General features: G+C 47.9%; 1 protein-coding gene across 3 annotated transcripts in view; it reads right to left on the reverse strand.

Moving 5' to 3' along the window:
- Window positions 1-1248: 1248 nt before the first annotated feature.
- The window catches only part of ATP1B4 (ATPase Na+/K+ transporting family member beta 4), a 40416-nt gene continuing 23324 nt past the window's right edge, over window positions 1249-18340 (reverse strand). For all 3 annotated transcript variants that reach the window (XM_075259620.1, XM_075259619.1, XM_075259621.1), the window contains 5 exons: window positions 16466-16570; window positions 13810-14006; window positions 3608-3664; window positions 3249-3341; window positions 1249-1800 (listed from right to left, as the gene is read on the reverse strand). In XM_075259620.1, coding sequence (XP_075115721.1) covers window positions 1642-1800; window positions 3249-3341; window positions 3608-3664; window positions 13810-14006; window positions 16466-16570 — 611 coding nt within the window. In that variant the 3' untranslated portion in view covers window positions 1249-1641. The remainder of the gene's footprint in view (window positions 1801-3248; window positions 3342-3607; window positions 3665-13809; window positions 14007-16465; window positions 16571-18340) is intronic.

Consider the following 18340-nt stretch of genomic DNA (forward strand, 5'->3'; position numbering starts at 1 on the left):
TTCTTCATATTCTATATACTGTGATTGAGAGTGTTGGGGCTCCCGGGGTATACAGTGTTCATATCATTCTATATACTGTGATTGAGAGTGTTGGGGCTCTGGGGTATACAGTCTTCATATCATTCTATATACTGTGATTGAGAGTGTTGGGGCTCCCGGGGTGTACAGTCTTCATATCATTCTATATACTGTGATTGAGAGTGTTGGGGCTCCCGGGGTATACAGTCTTCATATTCTATATACTGTGATTGAGAGTGTTGGGGCTCCCGGGGTATACAGTCTTCATATTCTATATACTGTGATTGAGAGTGTTGGGGCTCCCGGGGTATACAGTCTTCATATCATTCTATATACTGTGATTGAGAGTGTTGGGGCTCTGGGGTATACAGTGTTCATATCATTCTATATACTGTGATTGAGAGTGTTGGGGCTCCCGGGGTGTACAGTCTTCATATCATACTATATACTGTGATTGAGAGTGTTGGGGCTCCGGGGTGTACAGTCTTCATATTCTATATACTGTGATTGAGAGTGTTGGGGCTCTGGGGTATACAGTCTTCATATCATTCTATATACTGTGATTGAGAGTGTTGGGGCTCTGGGGTATACAGTCTTCATATCATTCTATATACTGTGATTGAGAGTGTTGGGGCTCCCGGGGTATACAGTCTTCATATCATTCTATATACTGTGATTGAGAGTGTTGGGGCTCCGGGGTGTACAGTCTTCATATTCTATATACTGTGATTGAGAGTGTTGGGGCTCTGGGGTATACAGTCTTCATATCATTCTATATACTGTGATTGAGAGTGTTGGGGCTCTGGGGTATACAGTCTTCATATCATTCTATATACTGTGATTGAGAGTGTTGGGGCTCCCGGGGTGTACAGTCTTCATATCATTCTATATGCTGTGATTGAGAGTGTTGGGGCTCCCGGGGTATACAGTCTTCATATTCTATATACTGTGATTGAGAGTGTTGGGGCTCCCGGGGTATACAGTCTTCATATTCTATATACTGTGATTGAGAGTGTTGGGGCTCCCGGGGTATACAGTCTTCATATCATTCTATATACTGTGATTGAGAGTGTTGGGGCTCTGGGGTATACAGTGTTCATATCATTCTATATACTGTGATTGAGAGTGTTGGGGCTCCCGGGGTATACAGTCTTCATATCATTCTATATACTGTGAGGACTAAATCGCACCATCTCCTCTATATAATGACCAACAATAACCAACTATCACTTATATTGGAGAGAAGTCTAAAATACAATTATTTTATTAGTTATAGTGATATTCCGAATATTAATACAGGGCGTCAGTGAAATCCTCCATGATTGTCTGTTCCTGTGAAGGCAGCAGTGCACGGTGGACATCCAAAATGAAGCCGAGTGACATGTACCATGACTATCTTAGACTTATGTGTATTTCACTGCCATGTTCCTGTGGCTGAATGGAGAAACCGTCAAGACCTGCGATGCTCTTCACTAAGTAGAAGAGAAATACCAAGTCTATGACCAGGGTAACATCTGTCCTCACACACAATGGCCTAGCAAAGGATGGACCGAGTCATGTCAAGGATCGTAATAGTAATAGTCGGATTGTAACCACATGTAAGATGGCCAGATAGGAGGCCAGTCAACCAATGTTCATGGAGAAGATGACTCTGCCCAGGAAGCGGTCCGTCTTGTGATCATTGATAATGTCTTTTCCATTGATCTTGCATTGTACGGTGATTTCATGATTATGGGTCACCTCTGTGAACTGCATCGCAACTAGAGGGGAGGTGTAATTTACCTGAAACAGAAAAGTTGGTTAGAGATGATACATGACGTACACAAAGTTGGATCGCAACCTGATCAGACTGTCACAAAGCTTTAAAGGGAATACGTCAGTGGGTTTGGAGCTCTTAAGCCACTAGCTGTTAGGCCTCAGACCAGAGTTGCCGGCCCGCTCTACTAACTGCGCCGGACTGCCGCTTCCGGGTCCTTCAGGGGGGTAATGGAACCTCCACAACAATCTGCGAGGGTTGTTGGTTTCTTCCTGGGGCCGGAACCTGGACTTCCAGGGTCAAGAGGTCGGCGGTAAGCTGGAGGCTATTTAGGCCTGACTCTGACTCCAGATCACCGCTGGTTATTCAGTTCTCCCTGATATCAGCTCACCCTGCACTCCTGTCTCTCCCTGACTTGCGTTCCTGTCTCTCCCTGACTTGCGTTCCTGCCTCTCCCTGACTTGCGTTCCTGTCTCTCCCTGATATCAGCTCACCCTGCACTCCTGTCTCTCCCTGACTTGCGTTCCTGCCTCTCCCTGATATCAGCTCACCCTGCACTCCTGTCTCTCCCTGACTTGCGTTCCTGCCTCTCCCTGACTTGCGTTCCTGTCTCTCCCTGACTTGCGTTCCTGCCTCTCCCTGATATCAGCTCACCCTGCACTCCTGTCTCTCCCTGACTTGCGTTCCTGCCTCTCCCTGACTTGCGTTCCTGCCTCTCCCTGATATCAGCTCACCCTGCACTCCTGTCTCTCCCTGACTTGCGTTCCTGCCTCTCCCTTACTTGCGTTCCTGCCTCCTACTGTGTTCCTCCTATTTGTCCTCCTCTGTATGACCCTGCTTTCCTTCCAGACCTTCTCTCCTTGACCTGTGACTCTGTACACCGTGGCCTCCAGTGTATGACCCGACTTGTTCGACTCACTGGAGACTGCACGACCTCCTGACTACAGACCTGGCCTATACGACTACTCTGCGGTGCTTCCGCCATCTCCTGGATCAGCTCCACTGATCAGCCTCATCTGATTCCTCCCCCATGTAGGTTAGTGGTTTTCTGGTTCTGCTGTTACTTGGGGTGCGCTATACCCTCTGCACGGCTGCGGTTCTGGGTCCCAGAATTTACCAGTCCATCTCCATCATCAGCAGCTCTGGCACAGACCTCTGGGGCCTGGTTCTGCTCTGGCCTGGAAAGCGCTTTATTTGGTTCCTAACACTGGCATGGCTGTACGTTGCTTGGGTTTATGTTGCCAAAGCCTGCAATCTCCGTTCCATCCATCCCTACTCATCTCCAGCAGCTTCTGGCGCATGAACAATGAAGTGAAGTGTCCTCGGCGGCACAATATAAACTCGTCAATGTACCAGTAATTCCTACGGTTTGTTTTTCAGTTTTTAAACCACTTGAAGTGACGATGAAGTCTAAGGAACCATTGGCTAAAAGGCCGAAGATCATGAAATCAGGAAAATCAGGAAAGATACTTACGTGTCTAAGCTTGCCATAGTAGGGGAAGTACATCAGGTCAAAGGAATTCTCTGGATAAAAGGCAACGGCCCCTAACTCAGTGTCATTCCCTTTCTAGGGAGCAAAAAACACAGAAACAGATAAAATTGTTACCGTGAACATATTGTCATATAAAACATCCAAATAATTTCTCTATAAATATAACACATAAGGTGCCCATAATACTGTCATATAGTTCCCACATAACAGCGCCACGCACCGCCCTCCATGCAGAACTCGATTCACATCTCCCTCACCCAATCTGCTGAACAATCATGAAATAGGAAACTAGAGCAAAGAGTGAAAGCGAATGTACTGGCAGGCACGAAAAATCCACTTACATAGACGCCACATGATACCGTGATTGGTGTTCCAGAGCCGGCGTTATACCCAAGAATCTACAAGGACAATAAAGTTATCAGCTTCAAATAATGATAAACACTTTCTTCCTAAAGATGGAAAGACTTGCAGGAATGGGACGTTCACACTTTGCAGGCCCGAAGGCAAATGTTTGAGATGGGATCCCCCCCCTCCCAAAAAACTGCATTCATACACACAGTATTATGTCCCATAGTGGCCCCTGCACACAGTATTATGTCCCATAGTGGTCCCTGCACACAGTATTATGTCCCATAGTGGCCCCTGCACACAGTATTATGTCCCATAGTGGCCCCTGCACACAGTATTATGTCCCATAGTGGCCCCTGCACACAGTATTATCCCCCATAGTGGCCCCTGCACACAGTATTATGTCCCATAGTGTCCCCTGCACATAGTATTATGTCCCATAGTGTCCCCTGCACACAGTATTATGTCCCATAGTGGCCCCTGCACACAGTATTATGTCCCATACTGGCCCCTGCACACAGTATTATGTCCCATAGTGTCCCCTGCACACAGTATTATGTCCCATAGTGGCCCCTGCACACAGTATTATGTCCCATAGTGGCCCCTGCACATAGTATTATGTCCCATAGTGGCCCCTGCACACAGTATTATGTCCCATAGTGGCCCCTGCACACAGTATTATGTCCAATAGTGGCCCCTGCACACAGTATTATGTCCCATAGTGGCCCCTGCACACAGTATTATCCCCCATAGTGGCCCCTGCACACAGTATTATCCCCCATAGTGGCCCCTGCACACAGTATTATGTCCCATAGTGGCCCCTGCACACAGTATTATGTCCCATAGTGGCCCCTGCACACAGTATTATGCCCCATAGTGGCCCCTGCACACATTATTATGTCCCATAGTGACCCCTGCACACAGTATTATGTCCCATAGTGGCCCCTGCACACAGTATTATGTCCCATAGTGGCCCCTGCACACAGTATTATGTCCCATAGTGGCCCCTGCACACAGTATTATGTCCCATAGTGGCCCCTGCACACAGTATTATGTCCCATAGTGGCCCCTGCACACAGTATTATTCCCCATAGTGGCCCCTGCATACAGTATTATCCCCCATAGTGGCCCCTGCACACAGTATTATCCCCCATAGTGGCCCCTGCACACAGTATTATGTCCCATAGTGTCCCCTGCACACAGTATTATGTCCCATAGTGTCCCCTGCACACAGTATTATGTCCCATAGTGTCCCCTGCACACAGTATTATGTCCCATAGTGGCCCCTGCACACAGTATTATGTCCCATACTGGCCCCTGCACACAGTATTATGTCCCATAGTGTCCCCTGCACACAGTATTATGTCCCATAGTGGCCCCTGCACACAGTATTATGTCCCATAGTGGCCCCTGCACATAGTATTATGTCCCATAGTGGCCCCTGCACACAGTATTATGTCCCATAGTGGCCCCTGCACACAGTATTATGTCCAATAGTGGCCCCTGCACACAGTATTATGTCCCATAGTGGCCCCTGCACACAGTATTATGCCCAATAGTGGCCCCTGCACACAGTATTATGTCCCATAGTGGCCCCTGCACACAGTATTATGTCCCATAGTGGCCCCTGCACACAGTATTATGTCCCATAGTGGCCCCTGCACACAGTATTATGTCCCATAGTGGCCCCTGCACACAGTATTATGTCCCAAAGTGGCCCCTGCACACAGTATTATGTCCCATAGTGGCCCCTGCACACAGTATTATGTCCCATAGTGGCCCCTGCACACAGTATTATGTCCCATAGTGGCCCCTGCACACAGTATTATGTCCCATAGTGGCCCCTGCACACAGTATTATGTCCCATAGTGGCCCCTGCACACAGTATTATCCCCATAGTGGCCCCTGCACACAGTATTATACCCCATAGTGGCCCCTGCACACAGTATTATACCCCATAGTGGCCCCTGCACACAGTATTATCCCCCATAGTGGCCCCTGCACACAGTATTATGTCCCATAGTGGCCCCTGCACACAGTATTATGTCCCATAGTGGCCCCTGCACACAGTATTATGCCCCATAGTGGCCCCTGCACACATTATTATGTCCCATAGTGACCCCTGCACACAGTATTATGTCCCATAGTGGCCCCTGCACACAGTATTATCCCCCATAGTGGCCCCTGCACACAGTATTATCCCCCATAGTGGTCCCTGCACACATTATTATGTCCCATAGTGGCCCCTGCACACAGTATTATGCCCCCTGGTGGCCCCTGTACACAGTATTATGTCCCATAGTGGCCCCTGCACACAGTATTATGCCCCCTGGTGGCCCCTGTACACAGTATTATGTCCCATAGTGACCCCTGCACACAGTATTATGTCCCATAGTGGTCCCTGCACACAGTATTATGTCCCATAGTGGTCCCTGCACACAGTATTATGTCCCATAGTGACCCCTGCACACAGTATTATGTCCCATAGTGGCCCCTGCACACAGTATTATGTCCCATAGTGGCCCCTGCACACAGTATTATGTCCCATAGTGGCCCCTGCACACAGTATTATGTCCCATAGTGACCCCTGCACACAGGATTATCCCCCACAGTGGCCCCTGCACACAGTATTATGTCCCATAGTGGCCCCTGCACACAGTATTATCCCCCATAGTGGCCCCTGCACACAGTATTATGTCCCATAGTGGTCCCTGCACACATTATTATGTCCCATAGTGACCCCTGCACACAGTATTATCCCCCATAGTGGCCCCTGCACACAGTATTATCCCCCATAGTGGCCCCTGCACACAGTAATATGTCCCATAGTGGCCCCTGCACACAGTATTATGTCCCATAGTGGCCCCTGCACACAGTATTATGTCCCATAGTGGCCCCTGCACACAGTATTATGTCCCATAGTGGCCCCTGCACACTGTATTATGTCCCATAGTGGCCCCTGCACACAGTATTATCCCCCATAGTGGTCCCTGCACACATTATTATGTCCCATAGTGACCCCTGCACACAGTATTATGTCCCATAGTGACCCCTGCACACAGTATTATGTCCCATAGTGGCCCCTGCACACAGTATTATCCCCCATAGTGGTCCCTGCACACATTATTATGTCCCATAGTGACCCCTGCACACAGTATTATGTCCCATAGTGACCCCTGCACACAGTATTATGTCCCATAGTGGCCCCTGCACACAGTATTATGTCCCATAGTGGCCCCTGCACACAGTATTATGTCCCATAGTGGTCCCTGCACACATTATTATGTCCCATAGTGACCCCTGCACACAGTATTATCCCCCATAGTGGCCCCTGCACACAGTATTATGTCCCATAGTGGCCCCTGCACACATTATTATGTCCCATAGTGGCCCCTGCACACAGTATTATCCCCCATAGTGGCCCCTGCACACAGTATTATCCCCCATAGTGGCCCCTGCACACAGTATTATCCCCCATAGTGGCCCCTGCACACAGTATTATGTCCCATAGTGGCCCCTGCACACAGTATTATGTCCCATAGTGGCCCCTGCACACAGTATTATGCCCCATAGTGGCCCCCGCACACATTATTATGTCCCATAGTGACCCCTGCACACAGTATTATGTCCCATAGTGGCCCCTGCACACAGTATTATCCCCCATAGTGGCCCCTGCACACAGTATTATCCCCCATAGTGGTCCCTGCACACATTATTATGTCCCATAGTGGCCACTGCACACAGTATTATGTCCCATAGTGACCCCTGCACACAGTATTATGTCCCATAGTGGCCCCTGCACACAGTATTATGTCCCATAGTGGCCCCTGCACACAGTATTATGCCCCATAGTGGCCCCTGCACACAGTATTATGTCCCATAGTGTCCCCTGCACACAGTATTATGTCCCATAGTGTCCCCTGCACACAGTATTATGTCCCATAGTGTCCCCTGCACACAGTATTATGTCCCATAGTGGCCCCTGCACACAGTATTATGTCCCATACTGGCCCCTGCACACAGTATTATGTCCCATAGTGTCCCCTGCACACAGTATTATGTCCCATAGTGGCCCCTGCACACAGTATTATGTCCCATAGTGGCCCCTGCACATAGTATTATGTCCCATAGTGGCCCCTGCACACAGTATTATGTCCCATAGTGGCCCCTGCACACAGTATTATGTCCAATAGTGGCCCCTGCACACAGTATTATGTCCCATAGTGGCCCCTGCACACAGTATTATGCCCAATAGTGGCCCCTGCACACAGTATTATGTCCCATAGTGGCCCCTGCACACAGTATTATGTCCCATAGTGGCCCCTGCACACAGTATTATGTCCCATAGTGGCCCCTGCACACAGTATTATGTCCCATAGTGGCCCCTGCACACAGTATTATGTCCCATAGTGGCCCCTGCACACAGTATTATGTCCCATAGTGGCCCCTGCACACAGTATTATGTCCCATAGTGGCCCCTGCACACAGTATTATGTCCCATAGTGGCCCCTGCACACAGTATTATGTCCCATAGTGGCCCCTGCACACAGTATTATGTCCCATAGTGGCCCCTGCACACAGTATTATGTCCCATAGTGGCCCCTGCACACAGTATTATCCCCCATAGTGGCCCCTGCACACAGTATTATCCCCCATAGTGGCCCCTGCACACAGTATTATCCCCCATAGTGGCCCCTGCACACAGTATTATGTCCCATAGTGGCCCCTGCACACAGTATTATGTCCCATAGTGGCCCCTGCACACAGTATTATGCCCCATAGTGGCCCCTGCACACATTATTATGTCCCATAGTGACCCCTGCACACAGTATTATGTCCCATAGTGGCCCCTGCACACAGTATTATCCCCCATAGTGGCCCCTGCACACAGTATTATCCCCCATAGTGGTCCCTGCACACATTATTATGTCCCATAGTGGCCCCTGCACACAGTATTATGCCCCCTGGTGGCCCCTGTACACAGTATTATGTCCCATAGTGGCCCCTGCACACAGTATTATGCCCCCTGGTGGCCCCTGTACACAGTATTATGTCCCATAGTGACCCCTGCACACAGTATTATGTCCCATAGTGGTCCCTGCACACAGTATTATGTCCCATAGTGACCCCTGCACACAGTATTATGTCCCATAGTGGCCCCTGCACACAGTATTATGTCCCATAGTGGCCCCTGCACACAGTATTATGTCCCATAGTGGCCCCTGCACACAGTATTATGTCCCATAGTGACCCCTGCACACAGTATTATGCCCCATAGTGGCCCCTGCACACAGTATTATACCCCATAGTGACCCCTGCACACAGGATTATCCCCCACAGTGGCCCCTGCACACAGTATTATGTCCCATAGTGGCCCCTGCACACAGTATTATCCCCCATAGTGGCCCCTGCACACAGTATTATGTCCCATAGTGGTCCCTGCACACATTATTATGTCCCATAGTGACCCCTGCACACAGTATTATCCCCCATAGTGGCCCCTGCACACAGTATTATCCCCCATAGTGGCCCCTGCACACAGTAATATGTCCCATAGTGGCCCCTGCACACAGTATTATGTCCCATAGTGGCCCCTGCACACAGTATTATGTCCCATAGTGGCCCCTGCACACAGTATTATGTCCCATAGTGGCCCCTGCACACTGTATTATGTCCCATAGTGGCCCCTGCACACAGTATTATCCCCCATAGTGGTCCCTGCACACATTATTATGTCCCATAGTGACCCCTGCACACAGTATTATGTCCCATAGTGACCCCTGCACACAGTATTATGTCCCATAGTGGCCCCTGCACACAGTATTATCCCCCATAGTGGTCCCTGCACACATTATTATGTCCCATAGTGACCCCTGCACACAGTATTATGTCCCATAGTGACCCCTGCACACAGTATTATCCCCCATAGTGGCCCCTGCACACAGTATTATGTCCCATAGTGGTCCCTGCACACATTATTATGTCCCATAGTGACCCCTGCACACAGTATTATCCCCCATAGTGGCCCCTGCACACAGTATTATGTCCCATAGTGGCCCCTGCACACAGTATTATGTCCCATAGTGGCCCCTGCACACAGTATTATCCCCCATAGTGGCCCCTGCACACAGTATTATCCCCCATAGTGGCCCCTGCACACAGTATTATCCCCCATAGTGGCCCCTGCACACAGTATTATGTCCCATAGTGGCCCCTGCACACAATATTATGTCCCATAGTGGCCCCTGCACACAGTATTATGCCCCATAGTGGCCCCTGCACACATTATTATGTCCCATAGTGACCCCTGCACACAGTATTATGTCCCATAGTGACCCCTGCACACAGTATTATGTCCCATAGTGGCCCCTGCACACAGTATTATCCCCCATAGTGGCCCCTGCACACAGTATTATCCCCCATAGTGGTCCTTGCACACATTATTATGTCCCATAGTGACCCCTGCACACAGTATTATGTCCCATAGTGGCCCCTGCACACAGTATTATGTCCCATAGTGGCCCCTGCACACAGTATTATGTCCCATAGTGACCCCTGCACACAGTATTATGCCCCATAGTGGCCCCTGCACACAGTATTATACCCCATAGTGACCCCTGCACACAGGATTATCCCCCACAGTGGCCCCTGCACACAGTATTATGTCCCATAGTGGCCCCTGCACACAGTATTATGTCCCATAGTGGCCCCTGCACACAGTATTATGTCCCATAGTGGCCCCTGCACACAGTATTATCCCCCATAGTGGTCCCTGCACACATTATTATGTCCCATAGTGACCCCTGCACACAGTATTATGTCCCATAGTGACCCCTGCACACAGTATTATGTCCCATAGTGGCCCCTGCACACAGTATTATCCCCCATAGTGGTCCCTGCACACATTATTATGTCCCATAGTGACCCCTGCACACAGTATTATGTCCCATAGTGACCCCTGCACACAGTATTATCCCCCATAGTGGCCCCTGCACACAGTATTATGTCCCATAGTGGTCCCTGCACACATTATTATGTCCCATAGTGACCCCTGCACACAGTATTATGTCCCATAGTGACCCCTGCACACAGTATTATGTCCCATAGTGACCCCTGTACACAGTATTATGTCCCATAGTGGCTCCTGCACACAGTATTATGTCCCATAGTGGCCCCTGCACACAGTATTATGTCCCATAGTGGCCCCTGCACACAGTATTATGTCCCATAGTGGCCCCTGCACACAGTATTATGTCCCATAGTGGCCCCTGCACACAGTATTATGTCCCATAGTGGCCCCTGCACACAGTATTATGTCCCATAGTGACCCCTGCACACAGTATTATGTCCCATAGTGGCCCCTGCACATAGTATTATGTCCCATAGTGGCCCCTGCACACAGTATTATGTCCCATAGTGGCCCCTGCACACAGTATTATGTCCCATAGTGGCCCCTGCACACAGTATTATGTCCCATAGTGACCCCTGCACACAGTATTATGTCCCATAGTGGCCCCTGCACACAGTATTATGTCCCATAGTGGCCCCTGCACACAGTATTATGTCCCATAGTGGCCCCTGCACACAGTATTATGTCCCATAGTGGCCCCTGCACACAGTATTATGTCCCATAGTGACCCCCTGCACACAGTATTATGTCCCATAGTGGCCCCTGCACACAGTATTATGTCCCATAGTGGCCCCTGCACACAGTATTATGTCCCATAGTGGCCCCTGCACACAGTATTATGTCCCATAGTGACCCCTGCACACAGTATTATGTCCCATAGTGGCCCCTGCACACAGTATTATGTCCCATAGTGGCCCCTGCACACAGTATTATGTCCCATAGTGGCCCCTGCACACAGTATTATGTCCCATAGTGGCCCCTGCACACAGTATTATGTCCCATAGTGACCCCTGCACACAGTATTATGTCCCTCAGTGGCCCCTGCACACAGTATTATGTCCCATAGTGGCCCCTGCACACAGTATTATGTCCCATAGTGGCCCCTGCACACAGTAATTATGCCCCATCAGTGGCCCCTGCACACAGTATTATGCCCCACAGTGGCCCCTGCACACAGTATTATGTCCCATAGTGACCCCTGCACACAGTATTATGTCCGCTCAGTGGCGCCCCTGCACACAGTATTATGTCCCATAGTGGCCCCTGCACACAGTATTATGTCCCATAGTGGCCCCTGAGTATTATGTCCCACAGTGGCCCCTGCACACAGTATTATGCCCCACAGTGGCCCCTGCACACAGTATTATCCCCCATAGTAGCCCCTGCACACAGTATAATGCCCCATAGTGGTCGCTGCACACAGTATTATACCCCATAGTGACCCCTGCACACAGTATTATCCCCCATAGTGGCCCCTGCACACAGTATTATGTCCCATAGTGGTCCCTGCACACAGTATTATGTCCCATAGTGGCCCCTGCACACAGTATTATGTCCCATAGTGGTCCCTGCACACAGTATAATGTCCCTCAGTGGCCCCTGCACACAGTATTATGTCCCATAGTGGCCCCTGCACACAGTATTATGTCCCATAGTGGCCCCTGCACACAGTATTATGTCCCATAGTGGCTCCTGCACACAGTATTATGTCCCATAGTGGCTCCTGCACACAGTATTATGTCCCATAGTGGTCCCTGCACACAGTATTATGCCCCCTGGTGGCCCCTGCACACAGTATTATGTTACATAGTGGCCCCTGCACACAGTATTATGTCCTATAGTGGCCCCTGCACACAGTATTATGTCCCATAGTGGTCCCTGCACACAGTATAATGTCCCTCAGTGGCCCCTGCACACAGTATTATGTCCCATAGTGGCCCCTGCACACAGTATTATGTCCCATAGTGGCCCCTGCACACAGTATTATGTCCCATAGTGGCCCCTGCACACAGTATTATGTCCCATAGTGGCCCCGGCACACAGTATTATGTCCCATAGTGGCCCCTGCACACAGTATTATGTCCCATAGTGGCCCCTGCACACAGTATTATGTCCCTCAGTGGCCCCTGCACACAGTATTATGTCCCTCAGTGGCCCCTGCACACAGTATTATGTCCCATAGTGGCCCCTGCACACAGTATTATGTCCCATAGTGGCCCCTGCACACAGTATTATGTCCCATAGTGGCCCCTGCACACAGTATTATGTCCCATAGTGACCCCTGCACACAGTATTATGTCCCATAGTGACCCCTGCACACAGTATTATGTCCCATAGTGACCCCTGCACACAGTATTATGTCCCATAGTGACCCCTGCACACAGTATTATGTCCCATAGTGGCCCCTGCACACAGTATTATCCCCCATAGTGGCCCCTGCACACAGTATTATGTCCCATAGTGACCCCTGCACACAGTATTATGTCCCTCAGTGACCCCTGCACACAGTATTATGTCCCATAGTGGCCCCTGCACACAGTATTATCCCCCATAGTGGCCCCTGCACACAGTATTATGCCCCCTGGTGGCCCCTGCACACAGTATTATGTTACATAGTGGCCCCTGCACACAGTATAATGTCCCTCAGTGGCCCCTGCACACAGTATTATGTCCCATAGTGGCCCCTGCACACAGTATTATGTCCCATAGTGGTCCCTGCACACAGTATTATGTCCCATAGTGGCCCCTGCACACAGTATTATGTCCCATAGTGGTCCCTGCACACAGTATTATGTCCCATAGTGGCCCCTGCACACAGTATTATGTCCCATAGTGGCCCCTGCACACAGTATTATGCCCCCTGGTGGCCCCTGCACACAGTATTATGTTACATAGTTAACGGCCTAAGCTCGGCCCCCTAATGTCCCAGGCCCTGTGGCTCCCCCCGCAGTTACGCCCCTGCTTAGCAGCTTTGTTTCAGTAATTGGAACAGAACCCTGCGATAATATTTCACTTTGGATTTTCATTGTCACTAATAATCTTTCAGTGTCTGTACACACACGGGCCCAGATTTATTAAGCGTTAGTACAACCGTAGACAGGCAGCCTGAAAATCTGCCAGATTTATCACAGTATCTGATGCTGGACGATAAATCTGACATATTTTTAGATTGGTCTCCACTGGGATTTGTCCAGTTCCTGGAAACCTAAGTGTAGAGGATCCGTTCATTTGTGTAATGTCCCACTGACCAGAGTTCAGAATGATTTCACTATTACTGAGCATTACCCGGTTCATCTTTAGTAAGATACATGGCTTCCCATGAGAAAAGCCAAAAGTCGGGTCCTCAATTCCAGAACAGTTCTTTAGCAGGGAGCGGCGAAACTGACAAGCTTTCCTTTCCTCGTGCTCTTCTCCTTCTTGAAGGAAGTATTGTCCTGGGGTGCATTCCACATTACTAGCTATTTGTTTCGCATCGTCGTAGTCTATGATAACAGAAGACGCAGATATTACACACAGATACACATGGACGGATCTCATCTCATATCAGACACATTATACGTCTGCTCTACAACTAACTCGTTTTTACATTTTTCACCTTTCATGGCCTCATATAAATAGGGGGTTCCCATGGTCAATCCCTTTAAGATACATAAATGTGTCCCAGATTATACCAAACGTTTATCACAGAATTGTGGCGCTAAACTAAGGCAGGGTTCATATCTGCATTGAGGTCTCTGTGGGAGACTCCATTGAAAATCACTCGACATATAAGTGTTGCAAGTCCATTGTTGATGGATCCCATATGGGGTCCATTGATGTTCACTATTTTAGCAGTCTGTGTGTCCATTGTTCTGGTCCTCCAAAGATCAGCAGCCGTATTGTATCACTGCACAGAGGAGGTGAGTACAAATAGCAAACACGTATACTAACCTCTCCTGGGCGTCTGTCGATGTTCTCCTCTGACTGATGTCACATGCCCCAAAGGTCAAAAGGGTCAATGCGTCATGGCGTCAACGCGCCCCACATGACTGCTAAGTTCCAATCACAGGGTCAGTGGTGAACCCTGGACGCATGACGTCACATGAGACCTGAAAAGGATGCGGGGTGACTGCCGGAGGCTGCCAGATGCCTGACCACACCCCAGAATAGAGTCATTCAATGAAACAAACTAGGGAGGGGGGAGGGGATATCTCACAAATATTCATGGGACTAAATCTTTTGGGGTTCACACATTTCTTCTATTGAAGTGATCTGAGGCATTATACTGTGTGGTGCTACTGTAGAGCATTAATATGTGTGCAGCCACTGTGGAGAAATATACGGGGGGGGGGGGGGGCTATTGTGGAGCATATTATACTGTGTCTGGTGGTGCTACTGTGGAGCATTATACTGGGGGGGGAGCATTGTATACTGTGAGGTGCTACTCTAATGCAGTATACTGGGGGAAACACTTTGGAGCATTATACTGTGTGTGGCCACTGTGGAGCATATTATACTGTGTGTGGCCACTGTGGAGCATTATACTGTGTGTGGCCACTGTGGAGCATATTATACTGTGTGTGGCCACTGTGGAGCATATTATACTGTGTGTGGCCACTGTGGAGCATATTATACTGTGTGTGGCCACTGTGGAGCATATTATACTGTGTGTGGCCACTGAGGAGCATTATACTGTGTGTGGCCACTATGGAGCATATTATACTGTGTGTGGCCATTGTGGAACATTATGGAGAGCACTGGGGAACATATTGTGCGAGGACCACAGGATAGAAAACTATGAGATACATTGGGAAGGAAGAAGGCCCATACATTTTGCCAGTAAGGGGCCCCAAAATTCCTGATGGCAGAATAGAATAAAAGACAGAATACAGTGCTAAAGTGCCCAATAAGAGGAGGATTACGGTGGTATAAGAGGCAGGGGGTAATCATACACATTAGGGAGAGTGTTTGCCTACATAGGTGTACCGAGACTTACAAGTCATTCCTGCTCCGCTAGGGATTCTGGGTAAAAAATATGCAAATCTATTCTCCAGGATGTAATTAGTAGAACAGTGCACTCTGTACGCCGCTCTCTAGAGGGCAGCCTCCTTACCATCATGCATGACTCAGTTAATAAGCCTACTAACATGATGCGGATTTAATTGCCAAATTAGTATTTCTATTCCAAAAGGAACAGATTCCCAGCTATGGACAGCACTGTTTTGGTCTTTTGGACCTCCTCAGTATAGTGCAGGGATACTGATTTGGCAGAGTGAGAGACTATAGACCAGGGTCAGGGTCAGGTGGTATAAGAGGCAGAATACAGGTTAGGGACATTTATTTTTCAAAAGGGACTAAATACGGTAGAGGGGGGCCCTTGGCAAATTCGTTTTCCAAAAGTAGATCCCGTCTTCAGAAAATTTAGGAACCAATGAACTCGGCAGTGTAAACAAGTTCCAGATTTATCATCCAGTATCAGCCACTGTGACAAAGCTGGAGCACTTCAAATCTTCCAATTTCTTGGAATACCCCTCTAAAAGTAACATGGACAGTATAAATGTGGCTGCCTTTTGGCCATCAGATACTAATCTGATACATCTTCATCAAACATCTTGGTTATATTAGTGAACTTCTTTTTTAGACTCGGCAGAAACACACAAAGTTAAAGGCGGTAAAAAGTTCTCTTTTGTTATATAAATACATCTGAAATAACAGAAGAGTAGACAAGATGTTTCCTAATATAGCAATCTCTCTCCGCTCCCCGTCTCATGGATAGTTGGGAGCCGCAGGGATTGCGCTTGGTTTTCTTACTTCTCCTCCAGATAGATGGAATATGTCCTGTATGCAGGATTCCTATGGGCACGCCTCGTGTGTATAGAAGAAATACAGATGTATCACTTTGTTACTTATTTATTTGGAATCTTGTTCATGCAATTTCTCAAGAGGAACAAATAACTTTTACCTTCAAGAAATGTATGCAGACTCTCGGTGTAAGGTAACCAGGTCTCCTTTTCGGAAGAATTAAATGCATAACTTAATCCACTTGCGAGGGGTCGGACTGTGACACCTGTACAATACAACAGCATTTTGTTATCATCAGAAATATTCATTATTATTACAATTAGATATAAGGCTACATTCACACCTGTACCGGATATCTGACGCAGATCCATCAGTGCTGCGAGCCCGACACCTACCACATTCCATTACAGTCAATGGAGTTCCTTTACGTCTGTCATTTCACTGATTCGTTGCGATGTAACATTATTGCCATCACTTGTTCTTTTGTTTATCTTCTAATGAATGCGCCTAATTGGGAGGGAGCCTCGCACCGCGGCCGATTCAGCTGCGGAATCCGCGGGAAGAAGGGGCATGTCGCTTCTTTTTTTTCCACTACTATCTAGCAGAAAAAAAGAAGCGAATGGCTCCCAAGTCAATGGAAGCCATTTTGTGGATTTTGAGACGAATTCTGTGTCAAAATCTGCTGCCATAAGACTCCGTGTGAACGAGCCCTTATACTTCTCCCTTTTTCTCAATCCACTCCTGGCTTTGGCTCAAAAAACGCAGCAAAATCTGCAACAAAAAAAGCTGCATTTCTGCAACGTGGGGCCTCAGCCTAAACAATGCGGAGAGAAAAGCGATGCATGCAGTGCTTTTCGCTCTGCATTTTTTGCCCTTTTCAGGCAGAAACCTGGCAGACCCCATTATAGTCTATGGGTTTCCTTAGGTAACCGTTTTTTTCTAAATAACAGCTGAGGCATAAGTAGAAACCTATGTGTGGGTATATAACCATAGCAACAAAACAAGTCAACCACACAATTGTACAAAAATATAAAAGATAACTTTTATTAAATACTCCTAAAATAGTCTAACAACATGACACATGTAAATAATACAGGGATTACAGAGGGGTAGACAAGACTACATGTACTAATATGATAACATAAGGATATGGAATGGATGGCTCCATGTACATGACTATATATATATATATATATATATATATATATATATATACCAGGCAAACATACCAGGAGGTGTAAACAGCTCAATAATAAGACAAATAGTGTAAGAACACCTGCACTGTCATGTATGTGCTGACCACAGGTAAGTAACATGCCCACACAGAATAAACAGAGTATTGCCACCATACATACCCAGAAAAAATACAGGGACCCGCCACGCGTTTCACCTGTATACAACAGGCTTCGTCAGGGGACAACGACTGAATGAACGCTAGCATCTTAAATAGTGTTCCGGTTATAACAAACTCACCGCAGGGGTGAAGACAGCGAGCGTAATGCCCGAACAACAAGTAGTTCCGCACGTGTGCAGAGAGATTTCACTACGGAAGCCTAAAAGGTCCATAAGTATATCAAAAAAGCCTAACAATATAACGCAATCAATAGGCAGAATATACTCATATATGCACCGAGATCATGATAGACGCTCGCTAGGACTGACCGCTCAATATATATAAAGAATACATGGAGTAGTACATAGTTATAGAATACCATGTCCTAAGATGGGGCATAAGGGGTTAAACGGGCAAACTGCTAATAGATGTCCATAATGTCCAGAGAAACTGCAGGTATCAAAACCAGCTAGGTGTGAACACAGTTCTATCCCACAAATGTAGTATATAGAGAAACACCAATAAAAATACAATATATATATATGAACACAGTTCTATCTCACAAATGTAGTATATAGAAAAACACCAATAAAAATACAATATATATATATGAACACAGTTCTATCTCACAAATGTAGTATATAGAAAAACACCAATAAAAATACAATATATATATATGAACACAGTTCTATCTCACAAATG

This window comes from Leptodactylus fuscus, chromosome 11 (assembly GCF_031893055.1).
Source record: "Leptodactylus fuscus isolate aLepFus1 chromosome 11, aLepFus1.hap2, whole genome shotgun sequence".
Taxonomy (NCBI): domain Eukaryota; kingdom Metazoa; phylum Chordata; class Amphibia; order Anura; family Leptodactylidae; genus Leptodactylus; species Leptodactylus fuscus.